The 25,636-nt window shown below is 36.4% G+C and overlaps 1 protein-coding gene across 13 annotated transcripts in view; it reads right to left on the bottom strand.

The window, feature by feature from the left end:
• PCNX1 (pecanex 1) overlaps nt 1-25,636 on the bottom strand; it is an 89,212-nt gene that overhangs the window by 18,496 nt on the left and 45,080 nt on the right. For 9 of the 13 annotated variants that reach the window (XR_014585383.1, XM_083839230.1, XM_083839228.1 and 6 more), the window contains 15 exons: nt 19,966-20,056; nt 18,194-18,251; nt 15,875-16,092; nt 14,646-14,799; nt 14,059-14,091; nt 12,570-12,741; nt 9,449-9,559; nt 8,898-8,989; nt 7,604-7,713; nt 6,085-6,190; nt 3,710-3,802; nt 3,165-3,315; nt 2,426-2,567; nt 841-1,018; nt 346-454 (listed from right to left, as the gene is read on the bottom strand). Coding sequence is in view for 12 of the 13 variants with exons in the window: in XM_083839230.1 (XP_083695356.1) it covers nt 346-454; nt 841-1,018; nt 2,426-2,567; nt 3,165-3,315; nt 3,710-3,802; nt 6,085-6,190; nt 7,604-7,713; nt 8,898-8,989; nt 9,449-9,559; nt 12,570-12,741; nt 14,059-14,091; nt 14,646-14,799; nt 15,875-16,092; nt 18,194-18,251; nt 19,966-20,056 (1,818 nt within the window). In the remaining variant the exon portion in view is untranslated. The remainder of the gene's footprint in view (nt 1-345; nt 455-840; nt 1,019-2,425; nt 2,568-3,164; nt 3,316-3,709; nt 3,803-6,084; nt 6,191-7,603; nt 7,714-8,897; nt 8,990-9,448; nt 9,560-12,569; nt 12,742-14,058; nt 14,092-14,645; nt 14,800-15,874; nt 16,093-18,193; nt 18,252-19,965; nt 20,057-25,636) is intronic. The other 4 variants (XM_083839226.1, XM_083839223.1, XM_083839231.1 and 1 more) reach the window with 3 other exon arrangements.

Here is a 25,636-nt window from a genome sequence, read left to right as displayed (position 1 = left end):
TTCCATTCAAACCAGTCTACGCAAGCAATACTCAAAATCCCAAATCATATAGCTAGTGACTCTTGAAAAAGGGAAATGACTGTCAGAAGAAAAGCTGTCACTTTCAGAATGAAATAACTCCTGCTTTACATTTCTTTTATGTTAGAATTCTGTTCCTGCTTCATCTGCTAGTGTAAAACTCACATCATTGCAGCAAGGTAGAAAGCATGTACAGTTTCTCATTAATGCTCATCGGATAAGCCTGCTCATTCAGTAGATATAGCCCATAATACATAGCCATTATAATGCAACATTCAGAATTTGTAAGACATGACTTCACAAAAAGTCGGCATTTTTAAAGGATACGTGGCACAGCAAAGGGCTGGGCAAAAGCATGGAAGGCAGATCCCCATGTGATCTGCCAGGGAGCAATGTAGGTATATACAAATCTCAACTTATAAAAGAGTTCCCAAAGCTGTGGAAGAGAAATAGAAGAAAAGTAAGTAATTTTGCTAAAAATCAACGTGCTTTGTAGTACAGCAATATATCCTGAGTTTACTTGTTCCCCTAGAGTTCTTTCTGGTCTAGGTCTACCAGGTCTATCCTACTTACAAAAAGGATGCAATGAGAAAGCAAGTGACACAATATGCACTACATTGTTCTACTAACAGAAACTCGTGAGATTTTTAGAAAGATGCATATGCTGTATCAAGCCAACATAAATGCTTTGAGAAGTCTTAAAGATCTTATAGCATGTTGATTAAAGTGCCAACAGGACTATGGATCTGAATTGGATCAGTTATCAGTTAAGAGCATAGCCAGTTTTCCCTTTAGGATGATCAGAAACAGAGAGTTAGTTACCTTGCTGAAGAGTATGGACATGAAGAAGAGATCTAGCAGCATGGTCTCAGTAAAACTTTTGTAATCAAAAGTAAAGAAGAGCACTGTGAAAATAACAGTGACATACTGGCACGTTGGGCTACTGAATGATGAACGCAGTAACTTCAAGCCAGCTATTGTGATCATTAAAGCACCCAACCTGTAAAGGAAATTCACAAGAAACATTTATTTATCTGCTGTCTGAAGGGGTTTATAGACCACCTAAATTGTTGCTGTCTTACAATGCCAATCTCTTCAAACTCAAGGTTTAGACTTGGATTTGCTTTTGTTCATTTGCCTTGCATGGTGGTGCCTGTATTTGTTTCATTTATTCTTTATAGACAATTTCAGACTTTTTTTTGAAGAGGTTACTATCCAAGCCTCTTTATCAGCATTCTCAAGCCAATTTAGGTTCAGATGATGAACATCATTTGAAAAAGTCCTGCTAAAGAAAATCAAAGGTGAAATATCCCTGTACTCTGAACATAAGGCCTTAAATTTAGGTCATCAATATAAAGATGCAAAAATGCTGGAATTGCTCTAGATTAATCAGCAAGAGAATGTTACTGAATACTGGATTATTTCCAACACAACTATACTGATTTAACTTATACTGGGAGAAACAACAGTGATTCCTCCTCCACCTCCCAGAGCTACTGACAGATCAGATGGTTATAAAAACAACATTATGTAAATGGCAATATTCTTACCAAAGCCCTGTAGAGTGACAAAAGTAATTAACCTAATGCAAGAACTTAATAGACCAGGGATTAAACTAAAAACAAAGCAATAAAGACCACCACCGCCACACATATCTAAAAAAAATTGGCTTAGTTTTAAGGTGTGGGGTTTTTTTTTTTCCCCTACAGTACTTCCATTTTAAATCAACAGAACTTCAAATCAAAAGAGGCCACCTGGTCACTGTTCTTGGATACAAAAACCACAGGGCCTATTATTGAACTCACTTTGCTGAGACAGTCAGATACACTGCTTGAGGAATTATAATCAAGTCTCAATTTAAGAGGCAGTGTGCAGTTCCATCTGGCTAGAAATTGCATTAAGGGGCTGGAAGGTCTTGGGAATTTCATGATGAGTGTAGAAAGCTGCATAGGGACGGCAAGCTGGCACACCAACTGATGGGATGTTAGACAAGTCTTGTGTTTACACTGGACAAAATACCTAAATGTATTGTCACTATCTTGAATTTGCAGTCTGTGTAGTTATATTGCAGACTCTCAAGATCAACACGGAAATTCTGATATCGCATCTCTAGATAGTTCTGCAATTTGCAATCTTTATTGTATACACTATGATTTGTTTTATTGTACACACTATGATTTGAATAATTTATCTTTGCATTGATTCCTAATTTAAAACTATAATACTCCATTCAGTTTAAGCCAGCAAGGTGACTCTGTTCTACATAAGCTCTCATATAAAGAAAAATTGTACTTATTCCTTGCTGTATTTAAGGCAATAGCATTACTACCTTGCTACGGAGTCCACAACTCACTATTTCCCACCACAGTAAACATACTCGGACTACTTGACAGCCTTTTCTACTTACTCAGTATCCAGTTTCTTTGGACTAGCAATATTCTTAGCGCTGCTACTAAGCTCATTGAGGACTATCAGTGGATAGATAACATTTTTCTCTACAAAAAGGAGCCAAATGTGAAGTTTCTCAAACCACATAACATGTGCAGCATCTATCAGGAAATTAAAAAGAAGAAATCAGATTGTCAAATCAAACTCAAGTAACAGAATCAAAACTCTTGATCCAAGTCATTTATGATTAAACTATGAAGAAAAAACCTATTCATTTAGATAGAGTACAACTTTACTGCTCAACCTGTGAACAGTATCAATAATAATCAGGTCTATGTCAAGCTCAAGTCTCCAACAGCATTAGCCATATCTAATCCTCTAAAGCACTTGAAAACTCAGTATCTTAAAGAAATACCTAGTGAACAAACACTCCAACTTAGCTAAAAATTATTTAAGGCAATCGTTATCACAAACTTTGAAACTTAAGATTTTGAAGACTGTGTGGAACTACTCTGAAATACTGTAAGCACTGTATCAAAGTGTATCAAAGCATGAGGAAAATATATTACATGATATTTTATATATCTTTGAACTGATGACGATCTGAGAAACTTAGACATAACTATATCATATGCCATGAAATACTCCACTAGAGTATATCAAATAATAAAGCAAAAATATGAAGTATATAAACCACTAATACAAGTTAAGTCAGCTATAACTGAAAATTCAAGAATAGTATCATTAATGATACTTACTTCGGACTTCAAACTGATAGTATTCCTTGGTTTTCAGCAGTGGGTGAGAAAAGCAATGCCAAGGAAGTTGCTTTCGGAGTTGAGGCAGAACATAATGGGTCACAAAGCCTACCGTACCCACCAATGCATAGAGAACATAACTTAATATAGGCTAAACAAGAGAAGAATTGAACGAAATTTAGGTTTGTGTTTTATAAAAAAATAAAAATCTTACATTAATAACATAAGAGCTTTGAGCATTTTTTTCTCATTCCAAAATGATTCTGACACTAACTTATCTGAGACAGATTAAGAAAGAGGGCATTTTGTATGTTAGAGACTCAAAAATACAGAAGGAAAAAAAACCCACACACCTGAGAAAGGCAGGAAGACTTCAAACACACAAAAGTGAAATGTGACGATCTCCTGTCATGTACTTGGTACTTGTCACACTACATATTTAAAGACCATCTAAAACTAGTCAGGAGAATGATGCACACGAGTATTATATAGCATTAGAACATTTGTATGCAGAAAACACTGGCAGATTTGATGAAACACCTTACCTGTAAAACTGTAAATACTGTACTGACATGAATTGCAAAATAGAGTACACCGATGACTATACACACAATCAGGTCAGACTGCAATCTTTCACTCTGGAAAGTGAAAACAAAATTTTAGAGAACACCAACTTTGGTTTTTCTCTTCAGAATCTTAATCCTCACCAGCAACAGCAGTGAAACCGATTAACGGATTTTCAAATGGTGCCAGTGTTAATTACTTCCACTGAAGTTATCAGAAATTTCACACGGTAAATCTTATGGCCAAGCGCATTAGTTCAAGGAAGTTAATAACCACAAAGACACCTACTCAAAGTAGGACAAGAGAAGTTAATATACACAGTATCTTCTCTCCCTCTCATTCTGGACCATGAAGGGGTGTAAGGATCCCCTCTACAGCACTAAAGAAAGAGCTGGAAGTGCTAACCAAATTTCCCATTTATGATCTATGAATTGCTACGGAGCAATTAAGAACTCTGGAAGACAGCTGCCTAGACAAAGCCAAGTATCTGGTGGAAAAACAATAATACTCTCTCTCTTTTCCCCCCTCTCCTCTACAGAAGGAGGAAGGATAGCTTTAAAATGACCCTGAGGAATGAGTTTGAATTTTCTGTTGTCCTTAAGAGAGGAAACTGTTTGTTGGGAATGGGAAGAAAACAACAAACCGATTAGTGCCAGACTGAGTCACAAGAGGGCGATACATACTCAGGGTCACTTGAAGTCAGAATCTTCCTAGTTTAGACCTGTTCCCCCTCTAAACACAGCATTAATATTTTCATACCAGGAAAGCATTACGGGATTAACTGCTCTAAAACTGGCAAAATAAGTTACATGCAGCAGTTACTGCTTCAAGATCCAAATTCTTGGCACATAGCTTATTTTTCCAAAGACAAGAAGTCCTGATTTTTAAAAACACTGAAAGAAAGAATACATCATGATCATCCTTCAGCCCTCACACTCTCCAAGCAACTAAGATATAGTTTGAGAGTTAGAGCTCCTAAGGTCTATCTCTCCGAGTAACGGTAAAAAGACTGCAGTTTCTCTACTTTAAATGTCTACTTGCAGTTGCTATACATTAGATCCTGTTGTGCTTGCCTGCTGTATGAGGAGAAGCCTGTCTATGCAGTTACTCCCCTAGAGACAGGATCCATGCAAGGTTAAACAACCATTTGACATTTCTTTGTATAATTGAATTTCCTATATCTTTTACTTACTATCCCATTGCATGAAAAAGAATAATGTGCTGAAGTAAATGGAAGAGGTTACATCTGCTCTTTAAAAGCCTTTCCACCATTTTATGTTTTTGCCCTTCTGGAACACAAACACACAGCTTTTGCTCACAATTACTAGAAATACTGAGGTACTATACTATTACTCCCGTTAATCTTTCCCAGGGCACTACCACAAAAAAAAAGCGAGTACCTCTTGTTATTGACATGAGCTAGAAGAAAATTCAGTGATCCTTCACTGAATGTAATACTAGTTGTTCCATGTCTCCATCTTAATAACTTAAATTGCACTATAAACATATTCTTAGTATAGTATATTGGTTCATTTGCAGATTTAAAAGAAGTGTCGCTTTTATAGGTAGCACTAAAATTGCACAACAGTGCACAAGAAGTTCTGCTTACGGAGGTTTACCTTTGAAGTGAACAAGGTTTAATAACTAGATGCATGCATTTTTAGACTATGAAATCGACCCAGTACAATTCCTTAGGCTGGGTGAGCTGCTGCCTGTCAAAGCAGGCATACAGTTGCAGTTTCTCTCTCAAATGCTAAATTTTTATTAAAAAAACATTACAACTGATTCCATTCTTGAAGATTTTCTCTCCAGTAGAGTATACTGCATTTTCTTGCATAAAGTTCATGGGTTGCCCTTCTAAAATCTCAGCTCAGGAGTGCAGGCTTGTACATGCATGAATTCACGTAGAAGTAATACAGAAGGAACTTGACCCCCTAGCACAGCATGGACTAGGAGTCCCTTTTCTGTTTTTCTTTTATGTGCAATAGCAACTTCTTTGATGTGGGAGCACCACCCTCCCTACCAAGGAGGGTGAACCCCTCCCATAATATAAAATGGGTTTCTTTCCCTTGATACAGATTATCTGATATCTTCCAGAAATATCTAATATTTTATCTAGAAATAACTAATATTTTCAAGAAATTATTATTAATGGGTTGTGGGTTATGTCAGAAAGATATATATTGCACTTAAAATTCTTAAAACTACTGAGACTTGAATATTTTATTTGTGCTCTGATATCCAATCCTAACCAACACCATGGTAACTGACAAATGTAAGCCAAGTAAGATCCAGACTAATGCTATACTGATCAACATAAGTAAAGGCTTAGACAACAAAATAAAAGTCTACTTACCACAGAGTTTCTAAGCTTTTCAGGTAAAGGATCTTTCACTTCAGACAGAGGATCCTCAGGGTTTTTGTCTTCAGAATTAGGAAAAAATTTTGATTGCACTAAAGAGCTTAAAAAAGCAAAAAAGAACCCATTGAAAAGAAAGCATTGTTACTCTTTTAAAAATACAAACCTTTAACAGAACTTCTGACTTTGCTTTATTGCAATAAAAAGCAATCCTAGCATATTAGTGCTTTCACATGGCTGAGCTAATTCACAAAGATGAGATCTCAGTTTTATAAAGAAATCAGTTCTCTGGTTGCACAATGGCCCCAGAGATAGAACTTAGATGAGTAGCCAGATCTTATTCAAACAGCAGTTTCTCCAGTACCAACAGGGGTGACTGGACAAATACTTAATTCATAAGCTGACATCACACTGCTCATGAAACTAAACTTCAGCATGCAACTGACAAAAAAAACCAACATACTCCAAAGTTTGAGCCTATTTGTCAACACCAATTGGAACAAAGAATTCCCTGATTTAACTCCAACAGGGAAAAAAAGCATTATCTGTGTTAGTCTGATTAATTCAGGAATTAGCCATGCTGACCAAACCATTACATTCTTAGCAGACCTTGCTGGTACTAAAAACCCCAAAAACTTGTACCTAAGTTTTCAGAAGACCATATGCAGCACTGCTAGCCATACCTATATGCTTCAGAGTCCCTTGCAATTATTTTTGCAAATAATTATTTATTTGATCCCCCCCATCTCCTTTCTGTATGAACATTCAGATAACAACCTGATCTCCCCATCCACAGAAAAAGCCCCTGACTATCTGCTCCAGACTGCTACTTTTCTATTTCATCCAGCATTATGGCTAAATTTAAATCCAAGTTCAAGCTCTGCCTGATCCAAATACGTGACAACTGAGCCTCTACTGGTTGTTCTATGGGAGGTGCTTTTCCTACTAGAACTTTGTTTTACATACATAATTAGTAATCCAATCAGAAGTACTCTCATCAATACTCCAACTCAGAAGAGCAATATGACCGTTTTCCCACCTTAGATTGGAACACTAATCACCAAAACAGATTCTTACTGTTTTGTATCCGAGATCAAATATGAATTAGTGCTTTGAGCACACATTCAATGGAAGAACACAGCAGTGAATTAAGTGAGAAAAGCACAGTTCAAAAAGTCCACATGTGGGCTTCAGCCTAAGCTAGTGCTTTCAGCACCTCTTTAATTACAGAATGGTTACAGGTTGTTCAGCACCAATGCAGCAGCAGAAAGATGGCAGCTGACTGGCGATTAAAGAAAATCGGACTTTGGCATATAAGTAACTCACCAGAAGTGACAAAGAAAGGCTGTACTTCAAAGGAGGAACCATGTGCAAACTGAGAATTTTTATTCAGTTACTGAACCAATACGCCACTTTTGATAATGCTGATGATTATCAGATTGGTATTTATCATCATAACTAGTATCTCTTTGATAATTGCTTCTTCCTTATGGAAAGGGCACAAACAGTTACTTACAAAAGCACAGAAGGGTCACTACTTTGTCTGCTGAGATGATATGATATTGCCACTAACAAACCACAAAATATGGAGAAGAGAACTGGAATATGCTGCCCATCCCAAGAATCCTGGAGACAAATGAAATATTAATAAAAATGAGATAAGGTATTTAACACTTATCTGCCATACAAGAGATATATATCACAAAAAGAGAACGGAAAAAAATAACTACAATTCCACAAATACGAAACAGAAATTTCAGTCAAAAAATATTCAGTATTTACCTCTGCCTAACTATAGATCAGAAACTTTAACATAGTATACGCTCCTTAAGCCCACACCATCTCAATCATTTAATAGTCCTGAGTTTTCATAAACCTCATGAAGAAGTTCATGCATTCCTTGAGAGCATAAGTCCTTAGAACTACATTTTCATCAATTATTCTGAAAAATCCCAGTGCTGTTTCTAAAGTTATTTTTTTCTAATGGGCTGAATGAAAATGAAACCAGTGTTCATATTTTATTTTCATAATCTGCACTGGATCTGCAAAGAGGAGAGAGCAATTCTTTGCTGAAGTTTGTCTTTAACAGATGTGTTTACAAATGGCTAATGAGACAAATGGACAAATTCACAGAAAGCTAATGATCTGTGGGTGATAGTATCACCGGAGTATTTCCTCTAACAACTTTTTACTACCTGCAGAGTGGAAAGGAACGAGGCCATGGCTAATTTGAAGGAGCACATGCTACAGTTAATTGTGAACTGAGATCATTTGATCACTGAAAGACCCGAAACTAACATAGAACCAACACCATACTGTTTCAAACAATGTCATTAAGGAAGGAAAGGCTATTTTTTGTTTTGTTTTTTAGGTAGGCATACATCTTTTCTTTGACACTACAAACCATTTCCTGGCTTCCTTTCAAGTAAACATTAATTTGAAAATACTGTTTATGGTTTACACCACTGGAAAAAAAAATATAAGTGAGCCCTCTTGAGAGGTTAACACATCAATACATGTAGAGTCTACAAGAAACAAGCCAGTTACGTGGCTGTTTTTCAAGAATCAACACAGAATATGAGGAGTTTTCGGCAAAAACCTAGCCTGTTAGCACACAAACAAGTCACGTCTTTTCATAGCAAACCTGCTTTGTTCCTACTTTCCATCTTTTCACTGACACCAGAACTAAGCATAAAATCCTACCAAGTCAGACTAACATTTCTAATTCACTTTCTGCATATATAAGAAAAAAGGAAGCAGAAAACAAAATCCAAGACTTTAACCTATGTTGTTTTTGTAATATCACTCACCTTCAGGGCACCATAGCACAGTCCATACAACAACGCTACTGCCACAATACTACAGATAAAACTGTAAAGTGCTGCAAGCAGGCTTGTGGTAGCTGAATATAAAAATATCAATAAGAATGTAATCAGGTTAGAATATAAAAGAGGTCAGCCCTCTAGTTCTAGCTCTCCTCTGAAATAAAGCACCCAAATCATAGCATGTATTCATAAGTATCTATATACATACAATACGGGAAAATATTTTTAAAAGAATGATTTATACAGCTTCATTTATCTCCTCATTTATTCAACAGCGTTATCATGGGAAAGGTTAACAGCTGCAAAAGAAGCCAATAAAGGAAGTATAGTTTTCAACAGACTAACGAGGATAGTAATTCTCTCTCAGTAATCAATCAGAAGAACTTTAGCCTTTTAAAAAAAATACAGTAGTATTCCGTACATATAGGACAGGAATACAGATGGTACAATCACTAAGCTTTTTTTAACTAGCTCTTTAACCTGATGGCAGTTCCTAATGTAATGCTTTTGCTGCTAACGTGATAAAACGCACTCACCATTGCCACCAAAGACATGAATATCCAGCTGTTCACAGAGATACATTACAAATGTATTCACCTGAGGCAGGAGACCAATGAAGAATACTATGGGGAAACATAGTGTAAACACTAAAAAAGAAAAAAGATAGTTGAAAAAGTCGTGAATATGAAAAACATAGCATGTTAACGTACTCTTCAGTTTAAGTTCTATGGTACCACACACCATTCAACTCAACATCACTGAAGTGTTCCTACCATAATTTTAAAGGAAAACATCCATTACGTAAATCTCTACTTCAACAACTCACAAAAGTGACTGAATACAGAGGTTACATTAACCAATATTCAGAATTTGTTTTGTTTTAAACATCAGCTTTAACCACTACAATAACTCATACAGGCCAATTCAAGCTTTTGGTTTTAGTTTAGCAAAGATCAGACAAGTATGCTTACAGATTACAAAACCAGTAAATTTTCATTCATTGTATAATAGGTTTCCATGAGCATAGCTGCCTGTTTTTAATTACACAAGCAACCAACAGCCACTGATTTAAGACAAGCCAACCGTTTCACCTCTAGGTTTTCTGCCACTAATATCATCTGACAATTTTACTTGTTTTTTCAGAATTCGTGCGGAAAAATAATCCATGTTGTTCCGATCCTAAATGACACCTTTTAAAATGCAGGTGAGCAAATTGGTATGAACCATTAAAATCTCTGTAAATTACAGGATTTAAAACAGTAAAGATAAACAAATGATGCAATTTTAAAACACAGAATCATCTGTCCCAACCTGTACATATCCCTTGCTTTCCACCTTAAGGAATAAAAGATGCATGAATAATCATCTGACAACTGTTAATGTTTAGATCCACATGTAGTAAGCTTAGTCCTGAAGCAAAAGGATAGAACAATCATACCATGAAAATCAGACTTGTAGCTTCAGTGACCAAAGGAAGAAACTGACTTACAGCAATGTTATAGAGAATCACAAGTCTCAATTTTACGTTTCTAACTTGATATCCATAGAATGGTTGTATAATAAAGGCCATCCAATTAGAAAAATCTGCAGTGAGATAAGTACCAAGGAACTGATCTTCTTTTCCTAGTCCTACTTTGTAAAGTTAAATAACTAAAAGCTGTTTTAAAGCATGTAGGTTCAAGGCTTGGAAAAAAAAATAAGTTCTGCTTTTTTTTTTTTACTGATCCAAATTAAGAAGTGTATGATCAGTCCTAGATCTGAACAAAATATTTTTCAGAATTCTCAAGTCACACCCCTATCTCAAATAATGACTCGAGGAAATCTATACAGAAGACAAACAGTACAGTGATATCTGACTGGTTAAAAAGCTGTTTTGTGAAGGCTTGCAAGTTGAACTGTCTTGGATCCATGGTGAAGAAAATAAGATTAATCTGGGAATACACATTTGAACAGCCTAGCAAAAATCCAACATTTCTCATAGCTTTTCAAGTTTTTAGTAGAACTGCTCTCTAAAGGGGACCACATAAGAGAACAGAAAACACCTGTTGTTTTAAATGTGGAGCAGATTTTGATAAATTCATTAAGTCTAATTTGTGGAATATGTCAAAATAATTGATACCAGTCCTCACTTGTCAACTGGTAAGGACACAGCAACAATGTTATCCAAACAAAAAGCTTGCCTTGCCCTGCACTTGTGTTGTTCTAACTGCTGTACCTGAGAACTGGGAAAAAAGCAGCTGAATTTTTCCTTTGTGCCAACAAAGTGTGTATGCTACCAGCCAGAATTCTTTGCAATACACACAAAGATTTCTGAAACACTGCTTCAGCAACTTAAAAGATTTGCTTCAAAAGTCTGCACATGGCTGTTGGGCAGGGTTAACAGCTTTTTTTTCTTTTATTTTTTTTTTCTTTTTTAATAAAAAAGGAGAGCTGTTCTGGTGCAAGGTACCGAAGAAGAGCAAAAAGCAAAACAAAGATTAAAAAGCATTTCAACACTTCAGCCAAGTATTATTAAAAACTAATCAAGATGAACACAGTCTGGTGACGATGCCAGCACATCTTCTTAAAACTGGAAAAGACTAAGCTCTTTTTAGATATAGCTTGCTTTCACAATACAACACATCACCTACAAATAAATGCAAAAAAATATATATGGAGATGCAGGTCTACACTATGGTAATGACTCAAGATGATGAGAAAGACAACTTCTGAAGTCAGAGCATAAACATAGGAAAAGTGAGGACGGTTTTCATATACTGAATGACCAAAAAAAAAAGTCTGCTAGCTTAAATTCTTTTTCTGTAACAGATACAAAATGAAGAATGGCAGTGCATGAGTAGCTCCACAAAAGCTATAGAAAAGCACCTTTGGAAATATCTAGACAGTGCTGTTCCTAAATAAAAGACTTAGACCTTCCCCCTCTGGCCATTTAAATATAGATTTACTAACAAAGTAAAAACTGCATGAGGCATGAAATTCAGAATGATATATATTGACCCTAGCATTCTGAGAATTAATAAGTTTTGTTCATCAACTAAGAGTTAAAAATAAAATAAAAATCCAAATTAAGACCAAGATTTTCTTTTACTTGGACAGAAGACTGTCCAAAACTAGAAGCAAGCAGTTGAAACAGTTAACTACTATATTCTTTCATGCACTGATATTTTCATACAGTTGAAGAGCTGCAATGGAAAAGCAGGTGTGTTCAAAGTTACCCATTAAGATTTAATCTGTCTAAGGTATTTAAGAAATGCGTCCATACTGTCCTACCCAACTGTTAAATGCAAATAACCTGCTTTTAAGAGAGCTCCCGCTTATTTGTGACAAGCCCATAGCCCCTTCTCTTGTAGAGGGGAGTCCAAATCAAAATATTTGATTACTGAGCAGGTAGCTCCAGGCACAGGGTAGCATATCCTGGTCCAAGTTAAGAACAAGGAACACCAGGTTCAGGGCTGAGGATGAATATATTTTATATACAGGAAGAAATCAATCTCCTATTTTAGCTTTTAAAAAAAACTAAAGTTACTCTTTCCAAAGAAAACTAAATGAAGGGCTGTTAGAAAATGATGATGCAACAGTGTCACAAAGCGCAAAGTGTAAAAAAAACATACTCTACTGCAGAGAAACAAACAATTCAAATCAATGAAAGTCACTCACCTATAACTAAGTCTCTGGCTGACAGCAGCAGCAATGGATTGGTGAAAGCCATTCCATACAACCTGAATCTTGTTGTAGATATGTTTCTGCTGCCATAATCCAACAGCCAAATAAGACCACAACATAAACAGAAATATACAGGCCTACTATAGGCTATGATACGATTATGACCCTGTTTAAAAAAAAACACACATTTGTTTCATTATTAGCAGAAAAGTAATTGTTGCCCTTCTGTTACAAGTAGTTTCAGAATCAAAATTAATTTCTATTCATGAAGTACTTGTACGTTGAACAGAAGTTGGTGAGGTAACAGCACAAAAAAATCCCAAAAGCCTTGCCAGGATATAAAGCAACATTTTTTTGTGGCTCTGATATATATGATGAGTACACAATAGTTAAACTAAGTTATTTTTACCCTTATTTCCCCCCTGAGTTTCAAAGAATGCTTCTTACAATACCAAATGTCAAACCTCTGCCTAGGCTTCATAAGCAACAGAAAATATATTAATTTTGAAAAAAATCAATTGAGTTTATTACTCAGATACTGCTCCTGCTGAAAACCAATCTATATTTATGTGTCCATTAAAGCATACATCCTTAATACCTATATTTTGAATGACAGGCTTCAGAGAAATAAAACTTTTTCGTACCTTAAGACTTTACAAAGATATTGTTTTGGCAATCTAGCAGATACACAATAGAACATAAACATATTATTCAATAGTGGCACATTAACATTTCCATGCTGAAGTGTTAATGCTCACTAGAACATTGCATACTCAGCCTAATAGAACTGAAAAAATAAGGCTGTGTGCAAACTAGTACAACTGAGTGATTTACAAAAGACCAGAATGAAACATCTGCAAAGTTGTGTCAGTTCATGCTACCACAGGAAATTACAACATTAGGAATACCTTTCAGAATAATTGCTTGAATACTAAAGATTCATCCAAAAACCTAGCATGATACGGCTCTACAGCACAAGCTATGTTTAAAGCTGGAGATGGACTCTTTGTCAGGGAGTGTGTGATAGCACAAGGGACAATGGCTTTAAACTAGAAGAAGGGAGATTTAGATTAAATATTCAGAAGAAATTATTTATTGTGCAGGTGGTGAGGTACTGGAACAAGCTGCCCAGATAAATTGTGGATGCCCCATTCCTGGAAGTGTTCAAGGCCAGGTTGGATGGGGCTTGGAGCAACTTGGTCTAGAGGGAGGTGTCACGACAGGGGAGTTGGAACTGGGTGATCTTTAATGTCCCTTTCAACTCAAACCATTCCATGATAAAACAGAAAGGCCAGGATTTGCTAAATACAAACAAAGCATATAAGTGAAAAATATAGCGTGCGAGAAAGGAATCAAGAGAAAGACAACAAACTTCTTGTCTTATGAGAAGACAAAAATGCCAAAGCAAACCAAAAAGATCAAATTCTCTTCAGAAGTTTTATATCTGCAGGATTAGTAAAAGTAGCACATGCCTATGACTTACATGTCGAGGGGAAGAAGAATCTGGCTGAACACTCTGAAACAAGAAAGAGGAAAGTTATCCACTCTATAGTGAGTGCATTTACCCCCTTCTCCCACCACTTCTTTTCCACCTTAATAGAAACGATCTTTCTTAAGCTGTGATTGGACTTTCTTTCTAACTTACTTATGCAACTCTTAACAGTACTTAATAAAAATGCCAAATAACTAAAATTCTGATTAAAAACATGCTTAGATGCAATTGCTTAATGTGAATGCATTGAGGTGTACCCACTAAAAAGAAGAATGTACACACTGAAGCTTCAAGTTCAGCTTGGAGGCTGTTTTTAACCAATAGATTCTGTTCTTCCTTGGGAGAACAAAAAGTGCATGAGAACAACAAATAAAAGGCTGTTTAACAAACACATGCAGAACTATTCTAGTAAAATGACTGTGTGACCATCCATCAAACTGTCCATGTAGCTGAAATTTGCTCATTTGTTTTTAAAACAATAATCAAATAGGTTTTTACTTAATGCTCCAGCTAGCCTGCAACACCCAACCTAGATTATTTCTACTGTTTTTAGAAAGTGAAGATAGAAATTAAAATACCTTCAACAGTGAGTACTGACAACTGGCTATTACCAGGCAGAACTGGAAGACCCAAATATCCTTGAAAAAGCCCTCAATAAGAAGTACAGAGCCCAGAAACGCAACTAGAATAGCTAGGATGACAGCTAACACGTTTTCAAGGATCTCACGATTCCTGTATTAGAAGGAGGGAAGAAAAAAAAAAAAAGAAGCATTAAAACCTAACTATGTTTAGAAAAAGGTGCAAGAGAACAGCTAAGGTCAGAATTTAAGAAGTGATACACTGCTGTTAGCAAAGTAGTTAAGAGTAGGTTTGAACATAGACTACATGAGCACACTTTTAGGCAAAGCTAGGAGGTACCAGGATTTCCAATGGTATCTGACAGCAATTACTTCCTTACAGAATTAACCTTTAAAAAGCAGAATATAACTTTAGCAGATTACTTTAGAAATAATTTAAACAATCAGAAGAAGCATGGTCTGTAATAATTCTGCATTCAAGCCCCACAAAGGATAACTACTAGCCCATCCCTCAAATACATAGAGAGCAAAAATACATACATGATACCTTAGCAAAGTTACAGTATTTTTAGTTCCTACATTATGAAGTCATGAATAACAAACTATATATATAAGCTATATGAAGTGGGGGAAAAAAAGAATTCCATACAGCATTGATAGTACTGAATAAAAAAATTAATTATGTCTGCTGGGACAGAATTACTACTGTATTGATCACCTCAAGGAAGGTCATTTCCAAAATCTGAATATTCAATATACTCCAAAAGCTGATAACTGGAGGGCCATGTTGATTTTATTCCACTAGGTAAACAGGGCAGGGATAATAGGTTACAGTATTATATGACCCTCTGGAAAAGTGCTTTGAAACAGCAAATAAGTTTTCATCTACTTGCTGAAACAATACAAGTGAACACCAGTTTCTAGCACCTTTCAGTTAGTTTTTGGAGAAACATCCTCCAGCATTAAACATCGGTCAAAAAATGAATTATATGTTACTAAAAATGTCATTGTCCAACTCACACAAAGTGAGGGGGCTTTTTTTTTTTTCTTTTTAGCATTGCTGGAGAAAGAGGGAGAATAGCTTTTGTTATTTCAGAAAAAATGTATTTTGTATTGTTCTTCCATCTTTCAGAGTACAGCGAAGTATGATTCTCTAATGAGAGCTCACAGTTCAGTTACCATTTTTTAATCTTTACTTTCTGAAGACTAGTAACATACAAGGATCTCACCTATCAAATAAAGCCAGAAGAGTTAATCTATCAAAATTTATGCTAATCCAAAGTTTAGGCAGTATCCAAAAGCGATAGTACTGCTTGACTTTTTGAGCTGCTTCCTCTTGAGGTTGCATGTGGTCCTGAAGGTCAGGGCTCAAGTCAATATCTTGCTGCTCCAGCAGATCTGTATCTATGGTTAGCAGCCTGTTCAACCTGATCTGGGGAAGAGAAAGCTAAGAGAAAGTCAGGATTAACAAAATCTCGTTTTTATTGTATAACTGTATTCTACTAAATATTGCTTTGAAGAAATTTCTAGAATTATTTAGCCTCAGTTTTAAGAAGTTATGTTAAACACTATCAAATCTGTGGTTTCTACTTACTTTTCCTGTCCTCATTATGGCAAGTGAATAGCAAGAGCAGCAATAATAGTTTGCATACAACACAACAGTGGCATTTGCATATGCCTTATTTCAGGTGAAGTAAGGACTAAGCACATGATCGCATTTACTCTAAAAACTCCAAATCTGAAGACAAGTAAACTGATACAGAACCAGGAATAATTCATAAGAACAAAAATCTGAAATAAATTATTGCCCATTTCTTATAGTCACCTAATCTGCATGCACATCCATGCTGAATGGTTGGTTTTGCATGACAAAGCCACAATATGCATGCATTGGTAGACATACTTCAACTCATTGATTTAGAATATACTGAAACACCCAGAAGTTTTTCCCTAACTAGTCCAGTACTATCTATGATTGACTACAGTTTCTCAGGTATTCTGTAGTCTGTTACTCCAGAGTTCTCTGAAATTCACAGTAATACTAACCACCATACAGGACATTTAAGGAGAGTACTCCATTAAAAAAAATTAGTATGGTGTGCATGTATGTGCTGTCTAACCATTTTATAGATCTCATTAACAGGCCAAGAAACTTCTTAATGCACTGACCTTTATTCTTAAAGAGTACTATAATTAAAACATCACAATGAAAAATTGTCATGATTTTTAAAGCAGAGTAAAATTTAAATACTCATGTCATATTTTAAGTGTCAAAATTATACCATTATATATTTTATGATCATCATAAACATTTTCATTTTTGAAGCTTTTTTCATAACTCCTTAAAGCAATGTACTATAACTATGCTCACCCTGATTTCTTCCCTAGAAAAACACTAAATAAAAAACAAGCAGGAACACTCACTTTCTACAGGCATTTAAAAAAATACAAGCCACACCATTTAAGATGAGCTGTGTCAAAAAGCAGGTGCTTTTTTCACAACTTTTTAATTGTAAAAGCCTCATTTCTTAAATGGTAGAATCACTGTAACAGGACATTTCTCACACTAGTAATAAATTTAGGAAGTTCCCCTTTAAGCATGTGGGCTAAGATTTTTAAAGTATCATGAATTTACCTTATACAGAACCACCCCCCCCCCATCTTCCCTCCCCACATGGAACCACATTGCCAAAACAACAGGCACACATTGGGGGCTGGAAATCAAAGTTCTGGCAGGCACTAGGTGAAGACATCCTTGATCAAAAGCATGGTCAGGCAAATGGAAGTTTCTCATTCTTCTGAGAAATACTAAAAAATTTCATCTTCCCTCTTGACTAAGTTATTAGATACTTCCACATACTTCACTTTAACTTCCTAATCTAAGAATCACAACCTTAAGAATCATGACCATTTGCAATGTTTTCGTGACAGAGCAATAGCACACTTCAAGCACATATACATCTGGACTCAGCAACAATATAAAAGGTTGACATCACCAAACTAATGACTTTCTAAAGCTACTTGCGGTATGAAACAGTGTAAGCCTCTGCCTTTTTTCTCCTGATCACTCCTTCTATTAGAATTAAACTTTGTACCACAGATTCCAGTGGTAAATGTCTAAAAATCCATTCAGGGAAATTGCTAACGTTTCCTTCGTTCAGAACACAAACACAAAGTTTATTCTTTCCACGACCTGCGTATCTTAGCAGTGCACAGAAATACAACTCCATCCACATTGTCCAGCAATCTCTGGAAACCATGATAAAGTATCTCAGAACATCCAGTTTCCATGTGATTTAGATTCAAATTACCATGCTTTAGATCACAAGAAACAATCTTCGTTTAAATTTTAAACTACCATCCAGAATGATAAATTTGCATGTATATACGAAGACAGCAAAACAGTAACAGTTTATCTCATTGAAATCCAGGCAAAAAACCCTTCTTAAGAACAAAGAGCTACTACATACAATGATTAATCAGTGATATATAGAACTGGAAAGTCTTCTGATTTTTGGCATGCTTAAAAATAGATAAGAAAAACTTACTAGATCATGTGGGTAAAAGCGAACTGAGGTAGAACTCGATACGTGAGAGTCCGTGTCACTATAAGAACAGGGGGAAAGACTTCATATTATAAAACTACATTTGATTTCAAAAGTCTCCTAAACTAATTTTGACCACTTGCAAATTTTAGCAAAATGTGTTCCTCTTTTTCCTTAGAACACATGTATTTTAAATACACGTATCCAGTTTGTAAAGGCCTAACACACAACCAAGAAAGAAAATAAACCTTGACAACGGTCTTGTGTACTGGGATAAAGTTTGTAGCTATAGATCAGAATACTTTTATGCTTGGTATAACTTACTGAACACGTGATTTGACCAGGTAGTCCATTAGTTGTCTACACGGATTATCATGATGGAAATTACTCCACTTTAAAGAAACAAATATGTTTTATAATGTTAGCTACCCATGTGCAAACACGCATCACGCACCTCTAAAGGAGTGAGGTGTCTGCTGTATATTCACAGACAGTTTGTTAATTATGCTCTTTTTACCAAGTCCTAAAACTGCCAAAAATAATACATATTTAACACAAGCATACCAAGTTACTTAAACTTAAATAGCTTTAGAAAAAAGAACTTTAAGCAAAAGAAGAATAAAATTACTTTACAACTTCCATTTGTTAATGAGAAGAAATTTTTCTTGTTGTGTAACAGTCCATATCCAACCACTGCTTTTTTCCCCAGTTTTGTATAGCTTTTGGCTGTATGTTTTACATATAAATTACATGGCTGTAAGACTGGTATCAAACTTATGCAAGCTTCCTTCAGTTCCTTACCTTAACATAAGATAAAGAGTCTTTGTTAATAATTTTGTTTTACTCAAACTCAACTACTCCCTAAAAAAGAAATCTGATTATTTGGATGTGAACAGTTTGTTCCTTCCATTAGCATGTACAGCTTCATAACAGCAGCCATCAGCAAAGCCATTGCATCTGGAACATGCAAGCAGCAGAGGCAGGCATTGGCAGCTTTGTGCAAGGAATACAGAACTTTTTCCTCAAAGTTCCACTCTACAGGAAGCGCTTGCACACTTTCACAGGAAAGATTTGAAGACAGGAGCTTTGAAATCCATTACTCCTTAAATCTGATAGCTATTCCACCTACATATGGTAGGAGTTTTTAAACATTCAGCATGATGTAATAGTTTCAGAGCAGTTCTAGATAGTAAAGCAGATTTTGAAGGGAACGCTTTGGCTTGTTTTTTCCTTCTTCTGCCTCCTGTCCCTACAGAGAAAGGAAGCGTATCTTTCCAAGAGCAGATGAACTTTCCAGTACGTAGCTGGCTATTTCAACTGTAAATCAAATTTTAACCACAGGCATGTTAAGACTTCCCTGTATTGTTTCATGCCATCTATGAACTCAAGAACAAATTTATCAGTTTACATTTGCTTCACAATTGGAAGTTCACTTTTAAATAAGTTAATAGCTCCCTACTTTCCACAAACCTGGGATAAATTCTTTAAGGAAGACTCCCATTAAGCCAATCAAAACTGCATTTGTCAAATTCTCGGTTTGGACGTTTACTGCTGAAACTAATATTAATCTTCATTTTCCAGGATTTGCTTAAGTGGAAAAGATTATTTCTGCAATTACTGTCACCTTCTACTAAAAATCACTTAGGTTTCAAAAGGAAAAATACATGGAAAACTATTTTTTCCTGGTAGTTCGTACTAAATAACCTTTTAAAATTAAAAAAAGATTTTGTTACAGTAAGACAAGAATCACCACTCTTGACTGGCTTCACACACACCAGATGTTAGATGCTCTTCTTGCAGCTGGCTCAAAGTTCACAAGTGACATGTCGCAGCCCCCTGTCTCGTAGAGCGTAGAACTGAACTTACCTATTAAAGAAAAGGTCAAGAACAGGTCAAAATTTCATGGCGTTTAATCCCACTAGCAGTATGTTTCTACACATTAGCTTACTAGAGATCAATTTAGATATTTAAATTTATGTCAATGTCAGAATATAAAATGTGGTAACACATGAATGTGTCACCAGTGCAGACGTTAGCTACTCAGCCTTTTTTCACACAATTTTACATGACATATACACAGTAAACTGCAATAGTTGAATTCAACTAAGAGTTCATATTTACAAGATGTTACCATTAATGCATCAGAAATGCAATGTAAGCTCCTCCTCTCCACCCCTCCTTAGAGGATAAGCAGAAAAACAACTTGCCATGATCACCGCCTGCACCCCACCCCCCCACCCCACCCCAGGAGAACAATCAGTGAATCAGCATTTAGGGATCATGGCATTTAACTGCAGCAGAGATTCCTCAAGTGTCCAAATTAAAATTCTTTTGAGGTACATGTCTATTCGGAAAGAAACACAAAGGGTGGAAAAAAAGTGACCAGGCATGCTTCATTAGTTATACCTCTAGAAAAAGATTTTAAAAAAAGGAATGACAGGCAGAGATTTATTCTGAAAACCAGAAGCAAACACTTTAGTGTGAGATCAGAAGACTGTGAACTAACTTCAGAGATAAACCATCATGGCTAATGGAGTTCCAGAAACTGTAAGTTTCCTCAAGTCATTAAAAGCTTTTTGAAGGAACCATATCAAGTCTACTCCTAAATATACAAATAACAAAGAAGTACCCTGTGATTATAACTCAAACCTTACTCACAATATGATGTTTTTACAGTGCCCTTCTCTCCACAACAGTCTGATCATAGAGATAAGCACTGCAATTTCCCCTGAAGGTCAGTTTAATACATTCCAGCTCCGAATGCAGGAAGCTGATTCTGAAGTTGTAATCACCTCATACGTGGTGCCCTGCCAACTTCTCCATCTCTTCCAGCTCAAAAGCCTTCTTTACTCAACTCACAATGCAGAGTGTGCAATGTTTTAAGAACTGCTTACACAACACAAAAAAAGAAATCCCACTGCGGAGCATCTGAAGTGAAAACCGTGTACATCTCAGCTGCATGTCCTGCAGCCCTTTCCCTTGCTGATATGAGATAACACGTAGTCCTAGGAGAAACACTAACAAGCTAGGAGCTTCCAATCTTTCCACTGTCTGTAAGAACACAGCCTGCTTCTGTTCAGTGTTGTTTTCTTTATAAAAAAGAAAAAACACTGCTTCCTACTCCAGATTCTCTTCAGATCCACAGACAATTAAGTTCCATATATATGTGAAACTAAGGAAAAATACTGGCATATTGAAAACACCTGCACAGAGTTTTTTTCCCCTCAGAGGGGGGCACTGTAGACCAGCTAGACACATACTGCAGCTGTGCTAAGAAAGAAAAGAAGAAAGAAAAGACCCTTCTGACCAGAGAGCTACCCAGTTCAGCAGTCATGTACAGAACGCAGTAACACAACAGCTCTCCCCCAGTATTTAGTTACATCTGCTACAGATATTTGTGAGGAAACACAAAGCAGAAAATTCCTTTGTTAGGGTATTTGGGGGGGTTCTATTTTTGACTAGTTAAGTATCCTTTGGTTTTTACAGTTGATACTGAAGTTCTACAATTAATCTAGTAGAATACATTAGGAACCTTCCTCCCCACAACTAAAAGCCTCAAAAATACAGGAGGTTTTTGAAACTGTATCAGCTTAAAAAACAACCAAACAAAAAACATTCAACAGCAAACAAAGACTTTAGAAAACACACTTCAGATTCTAGTCAGGACAAAGTTATACATAAACTATGAGGGAAAAGTCCCTAAAAAAAACAATTGTCTGGGTTACATTACATTCTTCATGTTCCTGCACTACTGAATTGAGAGCCTGGAAATGAAATTGATTTCTACAGTAATGAAGTGCTGGTCACAGAAACTAGACTGTATTAGTTACAAGACAGAACTTCCCATTCTCTTGAGCTGAGATACTACATCAGGTATATTTGTTTCAAAAGAAGTTTACTGAACTCATACACATCAAAGGCTTGAGAAAGGCTTCAAAACTTGAAAAGTTTAGCATAAAAAAATCCACATCAGGAAGTATCTATAGTTCCCTCAGACCCAATTCATTTGGGTCTATCAAAGTTTACTGCATTTATGTTGCTGATACAAATACTGCAGGGCTGTGGTAGGATAAAACAAAACTGGTTAATAGAGATGTAGCAGGTGATTCCAGACAGACAAACAACTCAGTTCTGATAGCTTGCATTACAAACTACAAAATGGACTCAAGTTTGGCCACACTTGCAACTCACCCCTCTACTAAAACAGACGTCCTAATGAAAGTTGGCTTACTGTCACGGAAAGCGCGGCTCCTCAACAAAACAAAGATGCCTCCCACCTTTTTTAAAATCAAAAGACACTCCAGAAAAACTGAACTGACCCAAAGCAGACGAGATCATAGAACTACTCAGTGGTGCTGAGGAAGCAAGCCCTACCAAGCCATAAGGTGTGACAGCAGACTGTGACTGAACTCCAAGTCCCGTCAGTGGAATAGCTATCATGTTGTGAGGTGACAGCAGTTTCCTCACAGCAATCTCAAACTCTTCCGCGGGATCCCAATGCTCACAAAGTTCACCATGCACGGATATACCAGCATTTGTCAGTCACCCTAGTGATTTCTCTCCCACAGCATTCTCTGAAATATTTTTGATAGCATCACACTGATGCAGCTTAAAGTTCTCTTTTTCTAAGGACTGTAGTTTTATCAAGCTGTGAACAGAGGCAGACAAAGCCATATTTTACAAATAAAGAAATACAGCTAAGGTTTGTATGCTAAACAGAAGTGCTCGTAACTTTTCACCCCCCTTGAAAGGAGAGCTGTGAATTCTTCCCAGCCTAAGCCACCCAAACAACGCTCTGCTTGGAGCACCTTACAAAACTAACAAACCCCAGTCACTGACACTCAGGCACACGACCCCGAAATACACGTTCGTTTTGACACGAGGTGAAGAAGAGGTGATTGCACTTCCTTTGAGCAAGCTTGCTTGTTTCAGAGGACAAAGGTGTCTCACCTCCGAGTCCACAGACAACCACATAACAGTTCACACACTGCACAGACTGACGTTCCCACACTTATGGGACTCACTGAAAGCAACAGGCTGGTGAGCGTATGGACAAAAGATGAAACGTGGAAGACTTAAGTGGCTCAGCGTCTGCCTGAAGTGGTAGTCTGTTTGTTTTCAACGTTTCCTGGTTTTCCAGCTAATAAATACTGCTGTTTCAAACCTCTCAAACAACTTCTGAATGTTGCTAACAGTATTTGCACATGTTGAAATCTACATCAGAATCATTAAAATATTGTAATAGATAGCATGCAAATGTTTTTTAAATCCTATTCCTGACGACCAACAAAGCCATCAGAATCTGATTACTCTGTAGCATGCAAGGAAGTAACATTTTCAGTACTGCAGCTGAAGGTAAATTTTGACCTTTGAAACTTAGGAGTTTTCAGTTTGGACACTTCAAAGCAGTTCTTTTTATTCTATATGAAGTTTGTTAAAAGGGTAACTTGTCTATTACGCACAACTCCACAAACTACAACAGGGATATTTTCAACAGGAGCAATGGGAAATGAGCGTTTGCCTTCTACTCATACCTTTGAAAATATTCCCCCATCCATCCCAAATAAATTAAGTCTACTTAATTACAGAATCAGTTTCTCAATACTTTTAAACTGCTTCAATCAAATAATTGATCAGCATATATATATATTGTTAGAGGCAGCATGGGAAGCTTTGATCTTCAACAAGACCATCCAACTGCCTTTATTAATTCAAATACTTCAATAAATCTGAGGTACTATCACCTGCATGTATGTGATACAACCAGAAGAGCCAAACATCACAGTGCTATTCTAGAGTTCCAGATGATTAGATCTCTAATCACAGAAGCAATATACCCAGCAAAGAAAAAGAGAAGACCTAAGAATAATACCTAATATAAGACCTAAGAGAAATAACCTGTTATTTCATCCCAGCTTCAAGAACTGAGCACCTGTTCTAGTAGTTCAGTACTTGGATTACAAAGTACTTCACAAACTCTGCCTTCACTGCAAGGACTCAAAATCCCACCCAACACCCACATGTCTCAAGACTTGGATATTTGTATTGCCACTCTATGCGCTGAAGACTGTCATTTAAGTCATTTTATACATTTTGTTGTGTACTGTACTCATACTACATTAATCATGCCTATAATCATCACATTTCATTTAACACCTCTCCTTTCTGTCCTGCATTCCTCTTACAGTTCACTTTATATTCACTGCTCCACATCAAGCTTTCTTCTCCACTCTTTCTAGTTCCTTCCACTCATGAAGCAACAGCATAATTTGGAAAAAATCTTTCTACTTCAAACTTAGAAGACTAAAACTCAAAGCATCTTTCCTCACTCAGCACAGTACTCAGCAACTTTTAAAGAATGTACAGTCACTACCAGACTGAGTATAACCCAGTAAGGTTCATCCTCCCTAAAATAAGCCAAGAGAATCAAATTAGAAGACATTCATCTTTAAAACAAAACAGAAATGTATGTCTTAAGAGATGCAGCTTTACATCAGCACATAAATGGAAAAACATAGAAGCAGATACTGCATTTGTGGAAAAAAGCAGCTGTGTTTACGTGACCTGTCTTCCAGATGAGCTGTAATAAAATAAATTATTGTACATGCAATAGAGAGATGTATTTCCGCATTTACTGTATTTGGCACTTATATTTCCAGTTGCTGCAAATCACGTTTGTTTTCCATCTCCTTTCCCAGCCTCCATTTTCAATATTTTTCTGCCCTGGACAGTTCCAATGATTTCCAGTGGAAAAAGAAATTGGTCCTATTGTCTGCATTGCTTTGATTAGCATCAACATATAATTTAAAAAACAGAACAAGTTTCCACCCCCCACCTTCCTGCTACCCAACCATACATACAAACTCTTTAAAGAGAAGTAACAGGGTCATCATTGTGAGCTAACTTGGTACAACAGAGAAAAAACAATAGTCTGTAGACTTGAAGGAAATAGAGCAGTAGTTTTATTTCACCCCGATTAAGGATAAAAGCCATGTGCCAGCTATAAAGAAAGATATCCTCCCACCTTGGCAATCCTGAGGGAAGAATTCAGCATGTGAGAATTTGCCCCATTTTGTCAGCTACTCTGCTCTAATGAAAGCATCCTTCACACAAAACATACAGTCTGAGGACATTAGTTCATAGTACTGAATTTTTAAATACTGTTCCAGAAACTGAAGTATTTGATTTTTCTAAAACAAAAGCAAATCTTGGCTACGAAAACTGCCTTCGCTCAGTGAACGTTTCTAGAGATGCTTAGAGCTCCAAAACAAGAATAAATCCCTATTACACATCAGATTTTAACCGAGCAGACCCTGCCAGTTTTGTGCCTCACAATGACGATATGCTGCCCTATAATACAGTGCACACAAGATTTCAGAAAAATTCAGCTATGCAGGTTTCCAACAATGCCACTGCACTCTATTCCAAGTGTACACAGGGCTTTCC

Source organism: Anser anser (genome assembly GCF_964211835.1).
Source record: "Anser anser genome assembly, chromosome: 5".
NCBI classification, from domain to species: domain Eukaryota; kingdom Metazoa; phylum Chordata; class Aves; order Anseriformes; family Anatidae; genus Anser; species Anser anser.
This window is presented reverse-complemented; position numbering and strand designations above follow the sequence as displayed.